The following is a 15,404-nucleotide window of genomic DNA, read 5'->3' as shown; positions in this document are numbered from 1 at the left end:
AGTGACTCATCAATCCCTTTGTTTCCAACTCCATGGATAACACATCTCTGCTCCCCAGCTCCAAATGAGCTGTGACTGAAGCTGGCACCTGTATGTCTCACACATGCTGGGAACAAGCTGGCTCCAGCACATTTAAATAAATATATCCTGCTGACTTTTCAGCACTGGTGATCTCTCCTAAGTACTGCCACGGCCCAGGAGCTCCCCCCAGTCAGCTCTGAAGTGGAACCTGAAGTCTGGAAAGATGCAGGAGCAGCAGAGCCACTGGTGGAAGCTGTTCTGACCAGAAGCAATGACTGAGGCTTCCTTCAGAAGCAGGGACTGTGCCAGCTTATTCCTGACTCAGGGAAAAACCCAAACTTCTCTTGGACTATGTCTGCAGAACACAAGCCCTGTGTGCAGCTAATAAAGCTGGAGACATTGACTGGCAGCTGTTAAAATTCCACACTTCAGTCCCTAACAAAGAGGAGTTGTTCCATCCGTGCTGGACACCTCCATGGTGTGAAATCAAGGCCCTCCTTCCAGCTCTTTGCTTGTCTCCTGCATTTCTGAGCACGGATGTGAGGAGTCACCACAGCTGAAGTGACAAATGTCTGCAGGAAAAGCACCCACGGAGCTGCTCTGAGAGCTTGAGATGCTCCCTCTGCTCTGGAGCCAGGCTGGGAGCACTGGAGGTGCTCACCTGGAGAGCTCCAGGAAGAGCTCAGAGCCCCTTGCAGGGCCTAAAGGGGCTCCAGGAGAGCTGGAGAGGGACTGGGGACAAGGGCTGGAGGGACAGGACACAGGGAATGGCTTCCCAGTGCCAGAGGGCAGGGATGGGTGGGAGATTGGGAAGGAATTCCCGGCTGGGAGAGTGGGGAGGGTTTGAGGTGGAATTCCCAGAGCAGCTGGGGCTGCCCCTGGATCCCTGGCAGTGCCCAAGGCCAGGCTGGACATTGGGGCTTGGAGCAGCCTGGGACAGTGGGAGGTGTCCCTGCCATGGCAGGGGTGGCACTGGGTGGGCTTTAAGTTCTGTTCCAACCCAAACCATTCCATGATAAAAAGATACTTAAAAAGTCTAAATCCACACTGCATTTGCTTTGATCAGCTTAGAGAAAAAACTTAATGAGTTTACAACACAAGTCATGTGGGTTGGGGTTTTTTTATGGCCTTTTCCCATGTTATTTAACAGGTTTTAAAAGGAAGACAATGCCCAGGACCAAATTTTAATGGAAGACCTTGAAGGAATTATAGCAAAACGAAATTTGAATGCTTGATAATTTAAGTGTTATATTTTTACTACCACTGTGAACCCAACCCTAGCAAATTAAAACAGGAAGAATTAATTGGATATGCAAATAAGATTATTCACTATATAAATCTAATTACATACCAATTTGCTTTAACAGCATGAAAAAGACAAAAAAGGCTCTTTGTAAATTGTTTTCAAAACCACCTGTAGCACAACAAAGGGGAAAGGCTGCATCTGAAAGGTGCTCATTTCAGCACTAATCAAACGAGGTGTTTTGAAGATCTTATCAAGATCCCTTTGCCATGGGCATCCTGCTCTGTCCCCTGGTTTCCAAGATTCCATTATTAGTTTTCACACACACATCCCGAAACACTGCCTCTGTTTTTATCTCGGGAACAGACAAAACAGGCCGGATCTTGGGAATATGAGGTGATTCTGGTCACAAATCCCGACTTTTCTAAGCTGGTCCAGACTTATTTTGATGCCTGAGCACAGAAGGGCAGTGGATCTGCTGTGCTGGCACTGGGCACACCAGCAGTGGGCACTGAGAGCTGCTGGGTGAAAACAAAAAGGGACAAAGGAATAATTAGCAGAACCCCACAGTAGGAGAGGGAGATCTCTCCAGGGGGAAAAAGCCTGTTAATTTGGGAGCCTTTTGTGTCCAAGAAGCAAATTACACTGATGGCCAATTTATTTCTTTGAATAGCTACTTGTCAGGGAGAGTAAAAATTATAAACAAGATCACTGGAACTGAAGAAGACACAGAATAGTTGAGACCATAATTAGTGTCCATGTGCCACCCCCGATAAAGGACCCCAATCACTCATTTTCTCTGACTGTACATTGAATTTTGTCATCTGAATCTGGTTCCCTGGTTCACAGTTGGGCATCTAAAACAATCCAGAGTAAAAAGCATTAAAAATATGTTCCAAAGAAAAGGAATGTAATGTTTACACCAGTACAGCACACAACTACTGAGGTCACCTTATGGGAAGAGAGGTGTTGTTATTACAGAAAACTAAATTTGACCCCCATAAAAAACCAACAAAATATTAAAGAGTTGTTTAAAAATTAAATGTGCAGTGGGTGCAGAAATCTGGTGGCTTTTTTGACCCTTAAACTCTGTGTATGGAGGGGCTTTGCAGCCTCTACTGTCTATTTGAGATTATATTAATAAAGAAAGGGAGCATTGCCCTTGCACTATAGATACGGAAATATTTGCTGAAAAGAAACGCAGACATTTGGTGAACACAGAGGAGGGTTTTTTGTCTAAACTCTGTGCATGGAATTTGTCTGCAGCCTTTATTGTCTATTGTAGATTGCATTAATAATGGAGGATAGCTCAAGATGAGAATTACATGTCTGCAGAGCCACTGCTGACACATTTATATGGTTTAGCAAAGCTGTTTTTCCTTTAAGCCCAGACTGGCTGCCAATACATTTGTACAGTCAAACTGATACATTTTTCTTTTTACTTTAAATGCTCTGTGGGCAGCTGCACAGTAACTCATGAATTTACATGAGATCTGGAGTCTTCAGGAACAACTTAAAGAGTTTTTAAACTCCTGTTTTCTCAAAAAGAAAGGATTAGAAGGGACAAATTCTGCAGAGAACATCAGCAGGGTTTGTTTTGGTGTCCTCCAGCACCACTGAGCAACTGGTGGAAAATTTTGTGCTGTTTTGTCTAAATTTTGCATTTTTCCTCTTCCAGGGCAGCTCTAAGGTGTGCAAACCAGTGGCTCAGTGCACGGGAAGGGGTTTTTCTAGCTGGGAATTTATCCCTGTGTCAACCCTTCTCTCACTGATTTGGACTGACACATTTTATCAGCTGACACACCTTAAAAATGGGCTTTTTTTGAAAAACAAAGCTGTTATGACATCTCTTAAATGCCAAACCCCTCGCTAACTGCTGTATTTTCATACATCCCCTAAATACTTTGAAAAGAAAGCAGTAAAATGCCAGAGAATGCCTCCACCAAAAAATAAGAAGGGGCGGTTAAGTTTTAGCAGTAATTGGATGCCACATTAAAGAAAGTCACGACAAAGAGGTGTTTGAAGCCTCTGCCATGGATTTGAGCACAACACCTTGCAGGAGGTGTGAGTGGCAGTGCTGACTCCAAGGTGTAAGAGCTCACAGCGTAACAACCTTGCACAAATCAATCCTGCAAAGCACTGGCAGGCACTTTTCACTCGTCCCCCCCAGAAAAACCCACGCCATAAGCACATTTTCCACCCAGCAAGCACTTTCCAAACCAGCACAGCCACACCTGAACTTCAACACTGAGCTTCTGTGTCGGAACAAACTGAAATAGAATAAAATTTTTAAAGTTGGATTCAATATTACTCCAAAAAAATAAGGAGAAACACAGCAATCAGACCATTATTGCCTGCAGTGACATGGTTATTCCAGGAACATCCTTATTCCAGGAATAACTCCCAGTATCCAAAGGTTAAGGTGGAGATTTCTCTTGCTCAAGTCCCAGGTCAGATTCCCATCACCTGTGTGCTGGGCACTTCCTGACCTTCCCAAAGTGTCCGAGCAGTGCTGCAACACCCTCTGAGCAGCCTGCTCATGGGGAACATGTCCCTGCCCACGGAGGGGATGGCAGCTGCACGGTGAGAAGACTCAGCAATCCAGCACCGAAACCCACTCAATTCTCTGTGGCAACTCCTGCCCCAAAAGCGTTTTGATTGTACAAGTGAGCTGTAAATCCTTCACCAGTATAAAATCTAAGGGTGGTCCCTTCCTGCACCCTGTAGCGTTTGAATTTTAAATTTTAATTTGTAGGGTCCACGTTGAGCAATACCTGAAATGCTGCTGTCTCATGATGGGTGAGAATTGGATTTGAAAGAATACATTTGCTGCTCTTTCTCTTCATATCCACGTGTGTATGTTTAAAAATGGAGACATTACCCCTGTGCTTTAAACATGGTCTGGATCACGAATCAGCAGCTAAATCAGTGCAGAATCAATCCTGGATGGGACAGAACCACCAGGATCACTGAATTCCAGCTCCTGTTGGATTTTCCTAATGCTTTTCAGCCACGGATTCAACTTTGCATGGCTGCACATTCCCACCTGGTTTGCACAGCACCCACGGAGCGCTTTAAGCTGCACCTTTTACCTGCGCTGCCCTTCCCTGCTCGGGATTGCAGCATTCCCAGGAGCGCTGCTCCCTCCCCAGGGCCCTGATGCAAGCCAGGCACACTCTTACAGCTCCTCTGCCGCTGCCACTTCCCGAGGGGAGAGCTCCAGTAATTCATCATTGCCACAGCAGCAGCCCCGGGAGAACATGTTTGTAAACAAACATCCATCACGGCTGCTCGCACGCGGCTGCGCTTCCTCGGCCTTGCGCCTTCTTTTGCTCCGTGATTTCTGATAAATGCAACTCTGTGTGTGTGTGTGTGTGCAACCATCACCCAGCGCCTCGCTGCAATTAGCACCCAGAGGCTGGGAACCAATTACGGGATTATTTAATGAGTCATGAGCCGCAGAAAAGGTTTAGGAGTGGGGAAACAGCGAGATTTTGTGGGACAACAGTGAGACAGAGGAAAGCAGACGCAGGACAGGAGAAGGTGGGAATCCCATGTAATTAAAAACTCATGGATCTTCAGCTGATTTAAAGGGGCATTTTTGACAGAAGTCAATAACTGTGCTCTAAAACAGGGTGCCCAGAGCAGCTGGGGCTGCCCCTGGATCCCTGGCAGTGCCCAAGGCCAGGCTGGACATTGGGGCTTGGAGCAGCCTGGGATAGTGGGAGGTGTCCCCATGACAGGAGGTGGGAATGAGATGAGCTTTAAGGTCCCTCCCAACCTGAACCGCTGTGGGGTTCTCTGATCCTGACAAGTGCAGTAGCCAGGGACTGCTTGAGTGGAAACACATCCTCTTCTCACATATATCCGATCTAATTCCTACTTAAGAGGACTGAATTTAAAAACAAAGCTTGTTCTTTTCCAGTAATGGGAGGGAACTTGCATAAATGCATACATTTTTGACTCCTAGATTATATTTCAGTTTGCTAGTGGGAGGTGTCCCTGCCCATGGCAGGGGTGGCACTGGATGATTTTTAAGGTCCTTTCCAACCCAAACCATTCTGGGATTTTGAGCTGCACTGGTGGAGGACAGGGATTATTTGTCAGGTGTGACAGACCTTTCCCAAGCAGCCCAGGGGACACAGGACCCTGCAGGGAAAGGCCCTGACACCCACAGGGGCGATGAGGGACCATCCCAGAGCTGCTTTCCAGGCAAGGCATCTCCCCACAGCAAACCTGCCAAAGTGCCCAGCTCAACCCCTCAGCCCAGTGCTGACCCCACACAGAGCTCTGCTTAGGGACACCTCTGTCCCCACAGGCACAGGAGCTGCTGCCCACACCGTGCTGATCCCACAGGGCAAGCTCAGCACTTACCTGTGCTGCTGCAGCTTTGATCAATTAAAAACTCACATTCCAAAGCCACTTCCCAGTCCTGGGAGCTTGTGAGACAGGCATATTAAATGAGCAATAAAATGCAACTTAATGGGGTCGATGTTAAATTAGTTTCAATTATCAAACCCCATTTTAACAAAATGAATGCCTGGCTCCCTTCCAGAACTCACGTAATTTCCATGGGAAAGCATTGGGTTCTCCCTCCTCCCACTGACTGATGGCATCTCTCCCTCACCTTTCATTAGGGAATAACTTCCATGTTCCATCCTAATATACCAACAAATTCCAAAAAAAAGAAAAGAGAGTATTCAAGTTTGCTCAGGAATGCAGTAGAGGTCAATAAAGGTAAATGTTACACTTAGTAAAGCAAAGTCAGTATGAATAAATACTGTGAAATTCTATGCAGATTATTCACCAATGAGTTGTTTGTAGAGTGTTATTTTATAACAAGTGGGAAAACACTCAGGGAAGCTCCGCTTTTCATGGAGGGAAAAGAGGACACAGGCTTTGGAGTACACACCATGTTATTTAGATCTGGTGAGGAAGAAAAGGCAATGCCTGCCAGATGTACATTCCACATGCTGGAAATTCATGACCGTATTTTGAAACGAGGAGCTCGCTTTTGTGAGGTTAATAAGGACCCAGAGCCTGTCCTGCCTCTCTGGAAAGGGAGTGGGGAATGCAGCACATCCCGAGGAGCCCACTCCACCCAATGCCTCTACTCACTGGGACATATGAAAAAACCAGAGAATCAGCACAGTTTTCCCATTTTATAAAATGAGCTGCAGCCGTTCCTGCTGACAGTTCTTGGCCACTTGACTTGAGAATCACAGCTGGGCTTCCCAGCTCAGAGAGGCATCGCGAGATTGCCATGGAGAGCGTTTTTATCCCAGCTGAGGAATCCCTATCTCCGTAACAGTCTGATTAGGAGCTGCTCTGCCTTTCAAACTTGTTTTCTCTCCTGAAGTGCTTCAATATTCCCAACCCACAGGGGCTGAAGAAGCCAAACATGGGCAAACACCCAGTGGCAAAAGCATCTTCCAGATCCCTCTCACCCAGCTGGTTACCCCTCCTGCTGTCCCTCACGGCCCTCCCCACTCCAACTCTCCCCATTTTGAGGTCAGTAAGGGATTTTTTGGGAGTCTCTTTCCATTATTCTTTCAGCCCTGTGGTGTTACTCATCATTTGCATGCTGGCAGATGTGACACTGCTCTGCCTGAGCTCTGCTCCCACATCTCTGCCTCTTCCCAAAGATGCTTCTTCCCTCAGGAAGAAAAGCACAATGCCAAAGCTTGTCTCTCTTTAAGCCTTTCTTCCTGCTTTTTAAACCTGAATTGGCAGTAAGCATCATCCCTTCCAATAATATTTACAGTTTCAGAGTTGCCTGTATTGACTTTTTCTGAGTTTGGTCACAAACCAATCAAAAGCAGGTTGGAGACCTGGATGCACAGTATGGGCAACAGATCTGAGTTAGGCATTCTAAGGGATCCCAAAATCATGACAGAGAGAAAAGAAAACAACAGTTCCAGTTATTGCCAAATCACCACAACCTGGACTTCAGCTGTAAAGCTCAAAAAACCACCAATGCTGTGATTTTTGTCACATTTAATCCTGCTTTTCAGGGATGTTATAAAAGATGATTTAAGTTACTTGAAACAGAGAATTTGGAACCAACATTTCCATCACTGAGGAAGTGAGTAATTCTCCTCTTCAGCCCACCTGTGCATCCAGCTGCTTCCAGCCCCTTTTCATCTCTGTGTCCCTGCGTCACGCCCTGTTTCACACCCCAGAAAGCCCAGCCACCACCCTGCCTTCTTTCCAGTCCCCCCTCAGATGTCTCCTAGCAAAGCCCACCCAGTGTGAGGCCAGAGAAAATGCCATTTCCCGTGGAATGGATAAAAATGGAAGGAATGGGAATGCTTTGGGAGTAAAGCCTGAGCTCTCAGGGAGCACCTCATGGCATCTGCTGACACAGAGTTGGAAGGGCACAAATTGTTTCTTTTTCCAAGTCTCACTGATCATCCATTGCACGATCCCTGTTTCACAAACAAAACCAGTGATCATATTCAGAACTCTGTCAGGGATCTATTTTGCAGACACGAAGACTCAGAAGGTACAAATTAAATTTGGGATAAGAGGAATTTCAGACACATCTAAGTTCATGTTGTTCCCAACATGCACTGGACAAACTCAAAGCCTTGACACACAAAGTGCTTATTTTCCTTTCAGCTGTGCAAGACAGCTATGGAAAGTTTATAAATGACAATACCCCTTAAAACAGATGCAATCTTTAGACATTTAAACTCAGAAAATTGGAATTAAGACACATCAACCTATTAAGATAGCTGTATTTTTCATACTTTCCCTGACACCTGGAAAGTTTAATGAAGTTTAAAGTCACGAGCTTCATCTGGAGATGCTGACTGCTGGCTGGCTAATTAGTTGCCTGTCTCATTGATTATCAACTTCTCCAGTAGTCGATTATAAATGCTTGTAATGCTTGCCTTGCTTCACAGCATAATTAATATGATATAGACTATTTAACAGTGGTGTCTTTGCTTGATTTATGAAGGTGAATATGTATATTTTACTGCAAAATAGAAAATCCAAACACATGAGGAAAACCAGACTGAAGCACTGAAGGAACAACAGGCAAGTTTCGCCTTTTTCATTGTAACACACAGGAAATCTTTCCTAAAACTTGCAATAATGAGTCAGTGCAGCCTGTCAGGAGCATATTCTTAATTTCAGAGCACAGCCTGTCACAGTACTTGACAAATGCTTCAATAAAGCAGCGTTAAACAATGCCCAGCTGAACTGCACCGTTCTGTGCTCTGTTCATTAAAAGAACTTCTTGGAAGCCACAGACTGACTCTGAGCACGATTTGCAAAAATTCATCAACATCCGTTCTGCTTAATGGCCCCAACCCTGTAAAAATTGGAGCCTTTGTGACAACCAGGCCTGGCTGAAGGAGGGGACAGGAATTTCTGGGAGAAACCCTACAAAAGCACGAAGGGGTGGGGAGAAACCTCACTATGGATGACATCAACCAGCCCAAGTCCACATGGAGCTGTCAGCAATTCTGCGAGTGCCCACATTTACAGCCCCTCATCATCCACCTTGGACTGACTTTTGTTCCCTTCAGATGCTCCCCCTTCACTGCTGCTTAGCTGAGGGACCTTTCACCAAGTGAAAATGACCCCTGCCAACAGCATTTCCAGCCACTTCACGCTCCAAGGGCAGCAGCAAAACCCAGGGATTTAACCCCAAAAGGCTCAGTGGGAGCTGATGATTCCCCTGATGTTCTAAATGATGCAAATCCCCACCAAAGCGTGGAGAAAAGGAGCAGGGATTTTGTACCCAGGCAAGGAGGAAATCCCCACTGAGGCAGGTTTTCGACTAACTAAGCCAGGCTTTGCCCAGCACCAAACACAAGCTCCAAGCCCAACTCTGCAGATTTCCCACTGCACCACATCTCTCACATCTTGTTCTCCTCCATGACCACACAAGCATTACAAAATTAAGCCCCTTTCCAATAATATTTAGATTTTTCTAAGAATCATGCAGCGTTTTACCTGTAAAACACTCGACTAATCACCTCAAATTTTGCCATAAAATCCATTTTTACTGGCAATAAATAAGCAGTTTGGGTCCATATCCTCCCTAATTTGATAGATGCGTGGAAAAGTAGGTATTTCTGGAAGTCCCTAAATGAGATTTAATTTCAATACCTACACACTAATTCAAATGCAGAGGAGCTAAATTGAAAAGAGGCATTGTATAAAACACACAGGGGATCAATACACAGCCAGAGAGTTGGAACATCTGCTTAGAAAAATGTCTGTCTAGGCCCTGTTTTATTTAAAAGCACCATCTCACCTTTTTAACTTTTGAGAAAGGCAATTAAACTTGCCCAGATGGACCTGAGAGTCCAACAGAGAAAAACGCAATATACCTAATCATCTGTATATAAAAATGAGAAGATGGCATCGATATGGCCTCTAATTTCATAATTTGGGAAATTATGGCCTCAATCAATCAGGTCACATCCAGCAAGGGCTTTGCTGCTGACAGATCAGGATAGGAAATGGGTACAGACTTCTTGTGAGGCTGTCTCAAATCCTCTGCAATCACAGAAAAACTTGCCACATAATCCCTAAATAAGCATAAATTATATTTCCTTAGCTCTCCTCTACACCTGTGTACAGCTGAGTGATGCTGTAGAACCCCACTCTGGCAGCTAAAACTCTTCTGGCTTCGGTTTAAAGGAATTTTTGTCTAGATTTAATCATTCTTATCCCAATGAGGAGAGCCGGATCCAGGACCTGCTCACCCAACACCTGCCTGCAAGGTGATGCTGCTGAGGGGCCACACCTCTTCCTGAGGGATTTTCAAATACAAGAACTAGAAATGAACTTAAAAAAACCTCCTAAATAATCAGAAAAAACCCACCCAAAGTATTAAGGGCAAGGCAGATCTCATCTGCAAACCCTTCTGCAGTGGTGCCCAGGGCTGGGTGGTGTTTGAGGAGCAACAGGAGTCATTCCTGCCTCCTCTGCTGTGCAAACATTAATTAGGCAGCTGGCTCCAGAATGCGAAGTGCTGCAGAACTGACCAAAATATAAATTAATTAATTATGGGGCCGCACCAGATTAATCATTTCCCAGCTTCCCGCTCACATCAAAGTACGGAGGGAGCTACACAGCACCAGAAAAAGAAACGCTGAACAAATTGAACTGTGGCCTCGTTTAGAGGAGATCATCATTTAATATGTACAATAGGGCTCCCAGCTTTAATAATTTATATTCAGACATGAAATTAGCTGGATTTCTCTGGTACATAACCCACAGCTGCTTGGAGAGCAGCACAAATTCAAATCCTCATCTCTCTGTGAATGCTGAGGTTTAATTTTTAGCAGAGCTGGGTGCCCGATGTCACGGGAATGTATTGATATAAATTATGGGGGGCTTTGCCTCACGATGGAAAACACTTGACTCTATATTGCATTTTTTCCCTCCCATGAGTTGCACGGCCATGCTCTAAATATTCTGGTCTGAACCACTGCTGGGGTATTGCTGTGCTGGATCAGCACAGGATAGAAGGAGAAAAAATGCCTGCACAGGCATTGCTAAGAATATGTTCCTGTTAAAAAAGGTTTGGGGAAAAAACCCCAAACCACCACGAAATAAAACCCCAAAACAAACCAAAACCAAAACACAACAAAACAAAACAAAACCACCACCAACAAAAAACACTACAAAAAAAAACCCTCCCACCACCCCAACCAAAAACTGAACCTCAAAAAAACTAAACCAAACAAGCCCAAAAACCACAAAAACCAAGCAACCAAAAAAAAAGAAAAACCCAACCAAAAAACCCCAAAACCAAAACAAAAAAAACCAAACAAACAAAAAAAAAACCAAACAAAAAACCCCACCCCAAACCAAACCCCCAAAACCCAAAACCCAAACCCCAAGAGCTCCAGGACACACTGATGTTTGAAGCTCCTGGGTTTATGTGGTGCTTGCAGCTGGAAGGGGCTGATCAGGATTCAGGGATGGGATCTGCTGTGAGGTCAGTGTGTGATGAGCAATTTCATTGTGCATCGCTCGTTTTTTCACTTTATATTATTATTTGCTATCGTTATGTTTTACTTTATTTCAATTATTAAATGGTTCCCATCTCAACAGACAAGTTTTGATTTCCTCCCCATTGCAGCGGGGTGGAGGGAGGGGAGTGAGAGGCGGGGTGGGGCTAAGCCGGGTTTAACTCGCAGCTCTGTCAGAAGGTGAATGGTTAAATGCCGCTGTAAAATATGCATGTGCACACTCAGACGTTAATGTGTCTGTGCCGCTGCAGCTCATTAACATGCAAATACGACTTCAGCAGAGGAACTCACTGCTCCAGGAGGGTAATGAGGCAAAGGATGGCACAGAAGTCACGGAAACGCAGAAAATTTCCTTTCTGACTCGTCCAGCGCGTTACAGGCACACGATGGCACATCTCCCTCAATGCTTTGGCTCATACCTTGCAATGCTTTTTGTTTCCATCTCTCTTCCCCGGCTGGACACAGATGATTTTTTGGGATATGTGGGGCTGCCCGAGGGAGAGCCTTTTCTAACAAGGTCACGACTTGAAGAGCTTTGTGCTACTTTTCACGGCCTGTTCTGCCTCTCATCCCACTCTCCAACACTTAAAAATCATCAGCACCACAGCTGCTATTTGAGGAATCTGAGAGCCTGCACAAACCAGGGCTGTTTGGCACCAAAGAATTAATTTGCAGCTACCTGTTAATTAATTTGACACCTGGAAACGCAATCAGAAACCCTGAACTGACGTACACCAACTATCGAGTCCAAAAAGCATCAGTGGGTTTTTAGCAGTGCAACCCCAAAACAACCAGTGAAAAACAGTCTGAAAAATGTGGTCCCAGCTTGAGTGGTGGGCTGGAAGGAGGTGGTGGCTCTGAAAGGCCATGGGCTGGCAGCTGTTTCATGGCTTGCATGAGATGAGTCGGGAAGTTTTGATGCAGTTTCCAGGGAATAGATGGATGTTAGGAAGCACACACACCAAAAAAACCCCAAGGAGATGGTGGGAGTGGCTGGAGCCCCAGAGAAGCACTGGGGATCCTGTTGCTTGGGGATGGTGGCACCACTGAACTCCGTGGGGGTTTTTTGGGGCTACACCCCAAAAGCTCATCCCTCACCAGCCCTGCTGCTCTCTGCAGCAGAGACCAGAGACCAGGCTGACACCTGGGCCGTGTCTGACTCTGATTAGAAGAGCCAAACCCAAGTGTCTTGGGGTATTGTGTATCCCATATCGCTGCCCTGTGCCCAGAAATTAATTTTTGTGCCTTTTTATGCCTTTAAACTGAGCCTGAGAGGGGGAAGGAAAAACAGAGCAAAACTTTCTCAAAGCAGTTTGCAGCTTGTTCAAGGTCACACACAGATAGTGACTTTTTTTCCCAGCTGGGGCAGGGGGAGCGAGGAAGCACCTGGCTTCTTGCTGCTTTCCAGTCAGCTTTTGGCCAGTTTCAGCTTCTTTTTCTCCAGAGAGAGACTGAGAGTTGAACTTTTCTTCTTTCCCTGGAATTTCAGATTTTCTCCCTTTTCTACTGGACTGCTTCAATATCAGAGCACATCGGGAGGATTTTCCATCGGGCACAGAGGGCCTGGCCCTGGGCCAAGTCCCAGCTCCGAGGAGACCAAAGGGAGGACTCTGACACTTTTCCAGGTTTTTCCTCCACAGCAAAAGATTTTATCATTTAGCATTATTTTCCTTTCCCGTGTGTTTGTTAAATAAATAGTTTTATCTGCTTCACTTTCCTTCGAGGAAAATTTATTTTTTCCCGAACCTGGTGGGGGGAGGGGCGGTTGTGCCTTCTCTCAGAGGATATATTTCTAAATTTGGCCAAACCTGCACACCAAGTATTCAATTTTCAGGTTTAAGCTTATTTTCACAGGTAGCTCAATTCTTAACTTTCCCAGTCATTTAAGGGTCCACAAGGCACTGTGGAGGGTTGGTAGACAACTTTCTGCATACTAATTTTATTTTTTTTCCCTTTTTATAATTCAGTTGCTAATATTTTTTCACAAGGGTAGAAAATGATTTGATCAACATGGAAACACAAGTTTCCCCCTTAACTTCAGAATATTTAACAGCCACCTGTGCATGTGTTCACAACACCAGAGCACAACACAAAACACTCCCACAGCTCCGGGAAACCATCCAAGCGCATCCCTTAAAAACAGCCCAAATGAGGGAGCCCTGCTCATGGCAACACCAGAGTTCCCACAGCAAAACCACTCCCATGCCTCCAGCCAGCTCAGACAACGCTGCAGACAGCCACAGAAAATCCCAACTTTAAAACCTGCCTAAAGAAGTCAAACTAGAGCATGTCCTGCAGCAAAAGGAAACCATTTCCTCACTCAGCACCTCTTCTAAAACTCCCACTAAACTTCTGGCCCTCCTCTCCCCACACATCTGTTAAACCTCCCTCAGCAGGACAGAGAATCTGAGGCCTGAGGAAATTCAGTGCACTCCTAAGAGGAGGAAAACTGCTGCTGCAGAGTAATGTGGGGAAAGCCACTGCTGGAGAGATGTATTTTTATTAAACACAGATCTTTTGATAAGGGCAACCCCCCCAAACACATCCCCCTGAAACCTTATTTTGCTGACCTGAAGCAGTTTGCAACAGATATTTCAAGTAGAGAAATCACAGCAAAAATATTTTCCATGCTTTTGTTTTCCCACTCTTTTTTATTTATTTGCTTGAGATAAAGGCTCATCCTTGATGTATTCCCAGAGCCCAACTTCCCTGGGGTTGCAATTCCCGAAACACATGGGGGCTCTGCATTGCAGAATCTCTCTGCATCCAATTTTCTGCCAGCTCAGAAACTGTCAAAGCACATTTAGAAAGACTTGGAACCAAATTTCAAAAATAGGTACCCCTAAGTACCGGAATAAAAGTCGCTTTATGTTCAGTAGAGCTAAGCAGAAAAAAGTAAACACTGCTCTAAGTACTTTGTTATTATCTAAAATGCTGGAAAAGGAACCTGACAGTGAACACAAATAAAAGGGGAGAAAGCAAAAGTTAATAAATAAAGCAGTAAAACTGTCTGAGCGAGCAGCAGGGACATTAGAGCAATCCAGATGAACACCAGGGTGACACAAACGTTAATTAAACCCTAACACCCTCCCTCAGAACAATACACAGGTGAGAGAACAATGATGGCAGCCTGAGGAGGAATTCATCAAGGATATGGCAAAGAGAGACTCAGGACAGTCCTGGGGTGTGGTCCAGGACAGGTGAACCTACAACCCATTCCCCATCCACGGCAAGGCCAGCAGGGCTTTGGAACAGGCTTTGCTGACCCTCTGCAAATTCCTCAAGAACTGTTTCAGCTCCAGGAAAAAAAATCACATCCCTCAGAAATCTCATTTCTCTGGGCATGCTCTGAACACTGCAACTTTCAGGGCTGAAAAGGTTAAACACGGGCACTTGCAGGAGATGCTTGTATTGCTGGAATATGTTAATTATTTGTCAAATGGGGCGAGGGCCCAGCCGTAACACACCACCACTTTAATGGGATTTAAAGCTCCCCTCCATGCAGGTTTAATTGAGCAGGGAAACGCTTCACACGGAATGTGGGAAAACAGCTTCCATCAACAGCAGCTTGGCAGTGGAAAGGGGCAGAGCAGACCTTTGGAAAGTTGTGCTTGGGCTGGAAGACACTGACCAACAGGAGAAGGAGCTTGCTCAGAGCATCACCTGGATCCATTCGGTAACAATGGCCAGGCAACAGGGATTTGTTTGGGCATTTCACCCCTGGCACACAAACCACGGCACGCTCTGGCACGAGTGGGAAATGCAGGGGTGTTCTTAAATCCCAAATTCAAAGGGGACACCTCACCTGCCAGGCACACCATGACTGAGTGCAGCACCAGCAGCTCCCATAGCAACCTCATCTTCAGCGTCCCGGCGCGGAGGAGATGAGCCCACGAATCACAGAGCACAACGGGGCTCCTTGGAAACCTCAGGCAACCTTTAATCTGGAAAACAAAAGACACATTGCAAGGAGATTGAGGATTGTTGTTCCTTCTATTTGCTGACAGCTTGTTCTTCCTTTGCAGGAAAGTTGTATCTGAAGAGCAACAAAGAATCTTTTGTAAATATGGACTTTGAAATCATTCTCAGCAGTGATTTGTGACCATTTCAGGTGTCTGGGTGCCAGATGAGGATTAAGA

General features: G+C 45.5%; 1 protein-coding gene across 2 annotated transcripts in view; it reads right to left on the bottom strand.

Annotated features, from left to right (window-relative positions):
- Positions 1 to 15,152, bottom strand: part of LOC309576904 (contactin-4) — a 127,643-nt gene extending 112,491 nt beyond the window's left edge. For both annotated transcript variants that reach the window (XM_082288496.1, XM_082288497.1), the window contains exon 1: positions 15,071 to 15,152. In XM_082288496.1, coding sequence (XP_082144622.1) covers positions 15,071 to 15,125 — 55 coding nt within the window. In that variant the 5' untranslated portion in view covers positions 15,126 to 15,152. The remainder of the gene's footprint in view (positions 1 to 15,070) is intronic.
- Between the last annotated feature and the right edge of the window lie 252 nt (positions 15,153 to 15,404).

The sequence above is a fragment of the Coloeus monedula genome, assembly GCF_965178545.1.
Source record: "Coloeus monedula genome assembly, chromosome: 11".
Classification (NCBI taxonomy): Eukaryota; Metazoa; Chordata; class Aves; order Passeriformes; family Corvidae; genus Coloeus; species Coloeus monedula.
The sequence above is the reverse complement of the archived record's forward strand: the minus strand, read 5'-3'. Positions and strand labels throughout refer to the sequence as shown.